We start from the raw sequence: 11,398 nt of genomic DNA on the forward strand, positions 1-11,398 counted from the left end.
CTTATGTATCGTTTGATTTCTCATACTGTACACTTCACTAAGCCAAAAATGTGTTATAGACATAGTGTGACTTCTATTACTTCTGGTTACTCCTTCAGACATTAAAATTTACCAGTTATGTGTTGATGAAATGGTAGAGCTATGTGTTTTAGGAAAAATCCATAACCAGGTCTGAAACCAAAATGAAATGGATCTAGATAATTCACCTCATCCAAGTATCCTTGAGAAGCCATCACACCTCATTACTTTGCCCAAAAATGGAAGACTGGAGACTTGTCTATAGTTGTCAAGTACAATAGGGTGCAGGGATAAGCAGATGCCAAAACTACACACACCAGTCCTGTATCAACTATAACATCTAGGTCAGAGACTCAATCTGAGTGATTTTCTCTGCAAATGATATGCAAGATCCTTGCAACAAGCTATTGCATGGGTTACATTATATTTGGTGTCATCCCTAACCAGCCAAAAACAGCTCTTCTGATTGGTTCTGTGCTAATGCAATGGCAATGATGAAAAATGCCTTTTTGTTGCCTTCATTGCCCCACCTTCAGATATATCTTTGCCTGTTTCCTGTCAGATTTGCTCTTGGGCCCTATTTACACTGCCATGTAATACAGCTTGAAACTGCATTATATGGCATTGTAGCTGGGCTCGGGTTTTCTGCTACTGTTGCTCTAGTTTCCATTTCAAAAGTACTGCTATGTTTAATGGAATTAACTTCCAAGGAAGTGTTCATAATTACCAATGAGCACCATGCCTATTAGTTTGAAATTATACAGCACAAACCAATGTATGTCTAAATGGAAACAAGTCTTTCTGTATTCAACAGGACCTATACCCAAGTAATTGTACGTAAAGTAATATAATCCTGTTTGTGACATGCCTACTCAAAGTCAAATTGTATTGAGTTCAGTGGGATTTACTCTCCAGTAAGTATGACTAAGATTGGAGCCTTCATCTCTGACCCCTTCTGGGATTTCAAATTTTGTTTAAAATAGCAAATCAATTGCTGCTGTTACATTAAAATGCTTTGCTAGCCAAAGCTTACCAAATCAAACAAAAGCAGATGAGATTTGTCTCCCTTATTGTGCTTAAGGCTGAGATCTTTGGAGTTACTTAGGGGATTTCAGTTCTCATTTCTCATTCATTTTCATGGGAATTAAGGCCCAAATCTCTTTGGCAGCTTCACAAATTGAGGAATAAGCTATTGTGTGAACAAGAGAAAGATATCCTCTGCTAGGCTCTCTTTTAGCTGGAACCTTTGCTTAATATGCCCTATTGGAAACTCCCACTCTTTCTCTGTTCTTGATGTGCAAGGAGGCTGGCCCAGCTGTTGGCGAAATCCTGTAAAAATGCAAGCATACACTATTTTCTACTTTTTCTTTAAATATCAAGTTCTATATCAAAGGACATTATCACATCAAACAGGCAAACTGGACCCGCTCACACAATGCCAAGCACATCCTACTAGTCTGCCTCCTCTGCATGATTCTCGGCCCATAGCTATTAACAGGAAAAAATTTGAGTATGTGGCAGCTTTCTGATTGGCCGCCACTTCCGCAGGCTACTGTCACCGCCAGGAAGGACAGACCTGGACCAAACTTGCCCCACACAACCCCTATGACCCATTCTATGTCCTGGTGCCGTTTGGAGATGATAGGCCACGGATGATGGGATTTGCAGTACTTTCAATCGCTTCGCCTCCCACAGACCACTGCAACGCCCACCAGTGAGGGAATTGGACCAAACTTGGCCCACAGAACCCTCATGACCTCCTTTCCATCCTGGGGCAGATTGGGGGAGGATGGACCAAGTAGGTTCATTCACTTCTTGCTCTGGGAGTTGTAGTTCACCCTTATACAGACAGCACTGAACCCAGCCGACTTCAGATCTGGACCAAACTTAAGTGATATTTCCTAACATTCCAAAACAAACAGTGCCTTCTTCTAATAACCCAGGCACCGCCGGGTCCCAAGCTAGTAAAAATAGAAATGGCCACCACCATTCCACTGTATCTCAAGCACCCAAAATGGCAGGCAAGCTGCATTTTTCTGGCTCCTCAACATTGCTGCTGAGGCTGCTTAAACCGTTAGAATGAGGTTATACTGTCTTTCTTTCTCTGGTTTAGGCAAGAAAGTGGGAGTGCGGAAGGAGCTTCTCACTTCTGCCTTTCACCACTGTTTTCACACCAGGTCCCTATATCATCATTGACTCTTGTATAGACTGAATTTGTATCAAAAATGTTATGACTCCTATACAAGTATACAGGCTAATTTTCATCCTTAACCTTGTCCTGCCCTTTAGCTGGTGAATCAAATCCTTTCTGTTTCAACAAGCTTTGAGGGCTTTTAATATTTGACTTTTCTATTGGCATTTATATTTTTAGAGAACTTGTTTTAAATAGTTTTAATTCTATGGACAGGTCAATTGTACATGGACTTATCACACTGTATACATTTTGTGGGTATGTATCTTTCATTTTTGTAAGTTGTCTTCAATCTCAGTTTTGAGGGAAAGGCAAGATATAATTGAATAGAAGAGGAGACCATGTGGCAGGGAGGCATTTTTTTCTCTGTGTATGTCAATTCTTGCTTCTTCTTTTAAAGTTTAAAATAAAGATACTGCATGGCTCATGGCACTAGAGCCTTTACAGCTTCTGATTTGTAGCACTTCCAGCAATTTCTGTAGAAGTGATATCACATTTCACTGCATTGTGTCACTCCCATGGTATTCCAGAAAGGACAGCCAGTGGGAGGCATTCCCCACAACCCTCCTGCCACTCATGTTTCCTGAAATGCTGCTGAAATGGCAAAACATCATATCACTAGTGAGACATTCCTGGAAACAGAGACAAAACATCACATTAGTTCTAAGGCATTTCAGAAAATACAGCCAGCAGAAGGAAACTGGTACTTCTTCCAGCTGGGTATACTTCAGATCCATTCAGTAAAGCTTATGAATCCCTTATTATACAGCAAAAACTAGACTGAAGTTTGAACTTGCTACGCATGTTGAAATATATTGCCTTCGATTCATGAGATGGTACTCCTGTATCATTGTTGCATGTATGCATTTGAAAGGAAGCGTGATGTCTTTTCTTTTTTCTTTTACTCAAACAATATCATAGAATCATAGAGTTGGAAGAGACCTCATGGGCCATCCAAACCAACCCCCTGCCAAGAAGCAGGAAAATTGCATTCAAAGCACCCCCAACAGATGGCCATCCAGCCTCTGATTAAAAGCCTCCAAAGAAGGATCCTCCACCACACTCTGGGGCAGGGAGTTTCACTGCTGAACAACTCTCACAGTTAGGAAGTTCTTCCTAATGTTCAGATGAAATCTCCTTTCCTGAAAGTATTGTATTCATTCTGGTTGGGATTCAGCCACTGTTACATAGCCAGTGTACTGGATATATTGTCATCATGATGCCAAATCAGAGTGAGTGCAAGGAAGATCCTCCATCACATGAGATGGCCAGTGAGAATTATGTGTACCTTAACAACTGAAGCCAAATCAGAGTGAGAGAATATATATCAAACCTCCCCTAATTCACAACAGCCAAAGCAAATCAGAGTGAGGGCAATAAATCAAGTCTTCACTCTTGCAGTGAGTGCAATTTTCACTGCTGAGCCATTAAAATGACAAAAAAAGATAATTCTGGTATTTGTAGTTTGGTGAGACACTACCACTCTTGGACAGAAAGAGCTAAATATTGTGCAAAACTTCCATGATTCCACAGCATTGAGCTAGAGCAGTCAAAGTGATGTCACACTGCATTAATTCTACAGCAGTAGCTCTCACTCTTTGGTCCTTAAGGTGTTTTGGCTTACAACTCCCAGAAATCCCAGCCAGTTTACCGGCTGTTAGGATTTCTGGGAGTTGAAGGCCCAAACATCTGGGGACCCACAGGTTGAGAACCACTGTTCTACAGTGTAGATGCAGCCACTGATACAGGGACCATGTAGCATCCTTGTAGTACTGTGGAGAAGCTAAGCTACACAACTATAAGGATCAACAAAATGTGTCCCTAGCATCATTCTTTGGAACAAGCATCTAATTCTGCTCTTTAAATAATGAACATCTCTTGGTACTTTACAATGATTATGGCAAAGCTTTTAAGAAATAAACACATTCTATAGAAGCTTTAATGGACTGACTCCATAGTTGTTTGTGGGTTTTCTTTGCATAATAATTGGCTAAAGATTTTTTGAGGAGTATGCAGTGACCCCATGCAGGCTTAGTTCTGACATGGTTCATAAACAGCCCTACTGGCTGTCTTAAAAGTGGTATTCATGTTAGATCAAGATGCTATGCCACCCCCCTTTAGTTCTTTGATGTGACATCTATGTCTTATGAGATACGCTCAAAACCAACCAGATGTCAGTTCAGTTGTCAGTCTGAATTTCACTCTTATGCTTGAATGAAGGTTAAGAGAGCTGTAAATCCAATGTATTTTCTGATGATAGACTTATTTGACCCTCTCTCCCTCGTCAAAACACTTCATTATTAATCTTCAATTGGTCCAACAATAATGCAGACGAAACTCTTGCTAGCTGTTTTATTAACTTGAAGGATTACGTTTTCAGCAATATATCAGAAAGTATTTTATCTATGCTGCATTAGTGATTACATTTGCATTTGAATTTCAGCCCCCATCGTTTCATATGCAGAAACAAGCCCCAGAGAAAACAGGACAACATTCATCATGTTAGACTGATCTGTCACAGGAAAAGAAATTGCGGCGACTAGTCTAATTTAATTTTTTCCCTTGGATTTTCATGCCCCCTTATCTATTAGCTCAAGGTGGTGTGCTAAAACAATCTAATACATAAAGAAGGGGTCATAAAAAATCTCATGACATAACCAATATACGTCTTACTAAAATATATTGACATTAATATCAACTTTCTCCTCTCCCTGGCCCCTGAAAAGAGAGTTGAAGTGTGCGTTGCGCGAGGAGAAAACATTTCAGAAATGTGGCCAACATTGCAGTCAAGAGGATTCTCAAGAAAAGTAGGATGCATATCTTGGAAGTTAACACTGAGAATGATTCCTTCCGTGTACACTTTTGCAGGACTTTAATACGGGCATCTCCGTTAGTGGAGTGGATGTGTTCCTGGACATTACTTCTTCAACAAAATACAATATACCAGAAGAGTTAGAAATGATATGGAGACAACAGGACTAGATTCCTACAACATATTCCAGCAAATCTTTTACTCAAAACGAGCATCATGTACACATGGAACGAAACAACGAGATCAGATCTATAAGCATAGGTAAACAGTCTGAACTTTCTAGAGCAGTGGTTCTCAACCTGTGGGTTCCCAAGTGTTTTGGCCTACAACTCTCAGAAATCCCAGCCAGTTTACCAGCTGTTAGGATTTCTGGAACTTGAAGGCCAAAACATCTGGAGACCCACAGGTTGATAACCACTGTTCTAGAAACTACTTGAAAGGTTCTTCAGAAACATATTCAGAGATGACTTTTTAATCACGATTCACATTTCCTTCTTATGAGTTTCGTTTTAGTGCCCAAACTTCTCAATCTATTATTCTTACCATGTCATGACTACCAGCTGTGGCAGCTTAACTGCATTTTTCTATTTCTCTCTATTCTACTGTCTGCATGCACTCAGTAAGGAATTTGTAAGCAGTTGCTGTGTATTTTGCCTGTTGTAGGGAAAAGCTGTAGAGTGTAAACTAAACATCTTTGTTAACATGAGTTTCTTTGTCAGGGGTTTTGTTCCCTGATAGCTCACAATCCTGCAATGTTCCTGTCACCTACCTTGGTGCAATGGGCCCCTTCTGCTTCTGTGCCAATATGCTGGCACTAAAGAGATTTCAAGGATAAGATGCTCCTTCTCTTCAACTTGCTTCGTTTGCCCTACCTGTTTTGAAACTGTTTTCCATTTATTTTATATTTTATAGGTATGTTGTTCTAAAAATAAAAAAAGAAAGTGCAGGAAAATGGGTTTTAAAAGTATGGTTGCTGGGCCATAAATTGGCCCAATTGCACAACTGAAGGGGTGCTTTCCGTAATGTGTATGTATTTGTCCATCATCAGTGTGAATGTAGTGACATAGCATGTTCAATGTTCATGCAGTATTTTAAAACACCAAAATTGGCATGCCAGATGCTGCCGTTTCCAAGATAGGACATGGAGTAACATCTTGCAATACCCAATGGTTCAGCCAGCCATACATTCTGAAGAACAGATGGTCTTTGTGATAGTCTCTATAAACAAGAGTCCAAAACTGCCTCCATCTGCATTGTTACATTTCAACTGAGCCCCTTGATTCATTTTCCAGCACTGAGACTAAAACAGAAAGAACTGGGAGATATTTGTGGTGGTGTAATGAGAAATCCCCTCTCCATGGCATACTTTCACAAGGTCTAAGTCTGAAGGAAGGGCTAATTATGAATCAGGAAATATTTAGAAAGACAGGTGCCTCCCGGCTTCCATAATAGCTGAAATTCCCTTGTGCCCGTTCAGAGAGCAGCAAGTGTGCTCACAACTCGAACGGCTCCAAGTGCTGTAATATTCCTCAAGAGACCTTTCCAGCCACTGAATGACTTTCAAAGCATGCAGAATAAGCTAACTATATCAAGCACTGTAACTCAAATGTTAATATCTCATTAGGTTTTATGAGGATAGGGGACGAGGGGGAAACAGAAGACAAAGAAAAAGCCATGTAGTTTTCTCAAGTGCAGTCTGTTTAGAATAAAAAGATAAACTGAAGGCATTTTCTGCTGTACTACATGCTGTCAGTGGAAAAAAGGAGAAAGAAAAGCAGTCAGTTGATTGTGAAAGAGAAAAATAGTAGTATACTTCTTCATCATAGATAGTATTGCCAAGTATTTTTAAATTGACCTGAGGCCTTTGATGGCAGGTTGATCCTCAGATATTAGCCAAAGGAGAATGCTTCTTTCCCATGTTATGAAAAGCTTCATTTGCTTCCATGTCTGCAGCTCCCATTATTTTCAAAGGCACATGAGCAGGGAGATCTGCGGTTTTTCTGGTCAGTTGGCAATCTAGTTCAAACAGAAGTGGCATTATTTCAGAACTGGGGAGGGGATGAGAGTCATAGCAAAAGGAAGATGATGATGATGATGATAACACTTTATATTCTGCCCTATCTCCCCAAGGGGACTCAGGGCGGATCACAGTACACATACATAGCAAACATTCAATGCCATTTGGACAGACAGGACACAACAGAACATACAGAAAGTAGGTAAGTTGTGTTTGAAGTCCAGCTTCGGTGCCTTGGAGGTTGTGCTCGGAGCTTATGCCTTGGAGGTTGTGCTCAGATTCAGCCACAGGGGGTGCTATTGCTTTATTCTCTATGATGAAGAGCCATCAGGACTTCCTTCTTCCTTTCAGTCACCGGCATTTTATGATGTTGTAAAATACCACCCCCACTAAATTAGCGGTACCTAATTATTCTACTTACAGGTCAGTTGTTTTCGAACTGCTTAGGTAAACAGTGAGAAGGGCTTGCCAGTTGGGTGCTCACACCAACTGGGCTTCGAACTCACCACCTTTCAGTTGTTAGATATTATTACTGTTGGTGATTTACCAGCTGTGCTACAGCCTAGCCCCTGATAGTCACTGATTGATGCATTCAAAACAAAGTAGCACATAAACATTAGGTTATTATACATCCTGATAACCTAAAATAGATGCTGCTGGGCTATAATAACATTTAAGTTTTGAAATACATGGAGAAAGATCACCCTTTACCCCTACCCCATCCCCTGTGGCAAAGATTCATGTAGTTTTCTTTGTTTGCATATTATATTGTTGTGATTTGATTGATGTATACCACTTGGGAATACAATACAATAGTTGGTTATAAAAATACCTAAATAGTTATCTGTAAATAAACAACTGAGACTCAGTCAATTGCTTTACTTTTTTTCAACAGTGGGACTCAAGGCAGTATTCAAAATATAGTAAAACTACATATAGATAAAACACACAAAATGTTTGAATTAAAATAATATTAAACTCTCAGTAGAATTAAAACCTTACATAAAACATTAATGTAAAAACATAAACCAAAAACAGCGCAACACTAAAACAGCATATTAGATAATGAGTCTCATTTTATGTGGTTTTCTTTTGTTATATTTTCTGGAGATGAGTGAAGGCATATTACACATCTCCTTTTTGAAAATAATCCCAGATCTTCTGATTGCTTCTTGATTTACACTATATCAAAAAATTATAGTGATTTTTTTTTCTTTCTGTTTCCAAACATAAAAAATATTATTCAGACTCATAAGTAATATCTGGTTTTTCCTGTATAAATTATCATATGTATATCATGTTAGACAATTTTACATAACTGCTTAAATTTTAAGTATTAAAGCCTTTGATGATATATTGCTTAAATGTTATTTTTTCTGTCTGTTTTCTATTGTATAAATAGTGGATCAGCGTTTCCTTTCTGGCTATGGATTCTCCTTTGCCATCTATTTGGAAATGATTTTATCCTTCCAGTTGCAAAATAAATGGCCATTCCTGAAGAAAAAAATAACACTCCTCAATCTAGCATTTAATATACACTGATTTTTGCAAACACAGCCTACTGTTTCAATGCTAACCCCATGTTTTATTGACCTGAGTTGTGGAGTTGCTAATCTTTTAGCCAGTTGCTGTAGCTGGGCCTTTAAGAGTTGTTGAGTGAACAGTATGATCAGAGAAAGATTAGCTCCAAACTGTGAAATGCCTCATCTTCTACTCAGTACGTTGCTGCTCAAAGTACAAGAGCAGGCCAGGCTAAGAAGCTCCTTTTTCTGATCAACTGGTAATCCCATCCATTCACAGGTTTTGCAGAACACAAGTTCACCCAGTGGGCAAGTGAGATAAGATAACTCAATTGAAGAGCTATCTAATAAAGCCAGGATTTATCCTGCAATGACTTATTCAGCTTTGCTGCAGTGAGATAGAAGGCATGGGATTACAGTCAGTGAAAATACATTTGATTTCCCCTAGGAAGGTTTTAGATTGAAGACCAATGGCTTCTAGAAGGTTTGGTTGCCTTCAGAATAAAGCAATGTGGGGCCATTAGATAGAGCAGTGGTTCTCAACCTGGGGTCCCCAGATGTTTTTGGGCTACAACTCTCAAAAATCCCAGCCAGTTTACCAGCTGTTAGGATTTCTGGGAATTGAAGGCCAAAAGCATCTGGGGATCCACAGGTTGAGAACCACTGAGATAGAGTGAGGTGATGCCTTAGGTGGCACATGCTGAGGGTGCACAGTTGTGGTGACATGTGCCACCTAAGGCATCACCTGGTAATGGATTGTCACACAGGTTTTCTTGTGTTCCCTAAAGTAGTTTGTGAACCACAGTTTTTGTTTGTTGTCCTCTCAACAGTAGTGCAATCCATGGCTGTATATCAGGTATGGGCAAAATTCGGCCCTCCAGATGTTTTGGACTTCAACTCCCACAATTTGTAACAGCCGGTAAGTTGGTTTAGATTTCTAGGAGTTGAAGTCCAAAAAACCTGGAGGGCTGAAGTTTGTCCATGCCTGCTGTATATGGACTGGGGAAGGACATCTTGTCTCTTGCTGCCAACACCAGCAAATTATCTCAGAGAGCAAAATATCTGATATGATATGAAAGATCACTGCCTCAAACCCTGGAAGAACCTTGCCAGTTACAATAGATAATATATGGCTAGACCAAGCAGTCGCTTTGGTTTCAGACCATAAACTCCTAGAATCCGTCAGCCAGCATGGCCACTGTTCATTCTGGCTTGGAAATTCTGGTACTTGTTGTCTTCTGTCTAGGGGCTTCTGGGATCTGAAACCAAAAAGACAGGTCTCTTGTGAATATTTTGAATGCTCTTATGCATGTCTCTAATTAGGATTCATCCATAAGCTTTTGAAGGATGAGGATCTCACCAATCCAAAGCTATTAGTGGGAGTGTTTGTTCTTCTTTAATTAGGGAAGGATCTGGAAAGGAGCTTGCATATCAACTCCACCTGGATTAAAAAAAAATTGAAAGCCTGGGGAAAGAGGTTTTTCTTTGTTGGTCTCACAGGGTTGTAATCCAAAGTCACTTCTAAAATGACTGGGGCACACTTTAACCGTGACCACAGTCCTTTGCTGTTGTGTGCAACCGAATCCTGGAGTAGAGTCTTGGCTAAAATTGCATTGACCCTCTTTGGACTCCTTCTTTGTGGAGCTGCTGTAGGTCTCTTGTTTGGCGGTGCATTTGTGATCTTCACCTACCAGAGCTACCGATTCTTCATTCAGAACAAGTTCTTTTCTGTGCCAGGCTGGTTGGCAGTGGTTTCTGCCCTTTTGCTGTTGCCAACTGGGGCTCTGGCAATGTGTGTCCCAGTAAAGAATTCTCGCCATCTCCAAGGGATTGTAATGTACTTGTTCTTGGTCCTTTTTTGTTTGGAAGTCTCTTCGGTGGTTATGACACAGATCTATTCAGCTGAAGTGGAGTCTCAACTGAAAAACAAGATGGGCCCTTTCTTTCACAAGTACAACTGGACTGCTCCAAACCACAGGGACACAGTATATGTGGATGCCACTCATAAGAAGCTGAAATGTTGTGGAATCTCCAATTACACTGACTGGATGATAATGCTTCCAAACCATCTCCAGATAGGGCATGGTTTTGCCCCAGAAAGCTGCTGCAGAGAGACTTATTTGGATTGCCGTGGTGATCTGAGCCAGCCGGAGAAACTCTTTAAGGATGGCTGTCACAAGAAATTGGAAGAACGATTCTATTTTGTCAAGCAGTATGTGACCTGGTGTTGTGTTGTGATCATTTGTCTGGAGATTCTAGCAGCTATCAACAATGGAATACTTATGAAGGAGCAGCCATTCCAAGACTTCCGAATTCTTGATTCTGCTGCTTTTTCATAGTCCCTGTAACTAGTTGTTACTGTTTAATCTTTTCTGTATTTCGTGAACCTACTAGCTTCTCTCCTTAAAGTTGAGCTGGCAGCCTCAAAAATGTAGAAAAATCTATGGTATGTTACTTCTTTCTTCCCTAAAGAGTGCAAATGTTCTGTTATTTAATAGAAATATTGTATTATTCTGTATACAATTTCCAGGCCCTTTGATTAGACATATTTTTAGAAACAAAATAATACTCAATAAATTAATGCACATAGAAAAAACATTTGAAATTATCAATATTTATTACGCTTTGGCTGTAGATGTCAGGTTCAATGGTGGAACTCACTGCCTCAGAGTGTGGTGGAAGCTCATTCTTTAGAGGCTTTTAAAAAGAGTCTGGATGGCAATCTGTCAGGGTTACTTTGGCTTTTCCTGCATGGCAGGGGGTTGGACTAAATGACTCACATAGTCTCTTCCAATTTCAAGATTCTATGGTTCTTTGGCACTGTTTAGCTGGGCTGGAAT

At 40.0% G+C, this 11,398-nt stretch overlaps 1 protein-coding gene across 1 annotated transcript; it reads left to right on the forward strand.

The window, feature by feature from the left end:
• Positions 1-9,976: 9,976 nt before the first annotated feature.
• LOC103280019 (tetraspanin-3) lies at positions 9,977-11,170 on the forward strand. Its single transcript, XM_008117565.3, has one exon. The coding sequence runs from the start codon at positions 10,085-10,087 to the stop codon at positions 10,895-10,897; it is 813 nt and encodes a 270-aa protein (XP_008115772.1). The 5' UTR covers positions 9,977-10,084; the 3' UTR covers positions 10,898-11,170.
• Positions 11,171-11,398: the final 228 nt, after the last annotated feature.

The sequence above is a fragment of the Anolis carolinensis genome, chromosome 2, assembly GCF_035594765.1.
Source record: "Anolis carolinensis isolate JA03-04 chromosome 2, rAnoCar3.1.pri, whole genome shotgun sequence".
NCBI lineage: Eukaryota > Metazoa > Chordata > Lepidosauria > Squamata > Dactyloidae > Anolis > Anolis carolinensis.

Bases quoted from the DNA above. Each gene is read 5' to 3' on its own strand.
- LOC103280019 (XM_008117565.3), top strand. From the start codon at position 10,085: ATGACTGGGGCACACTTTAACCGTGACCACAGTCCTTTGCTGTTGTGT.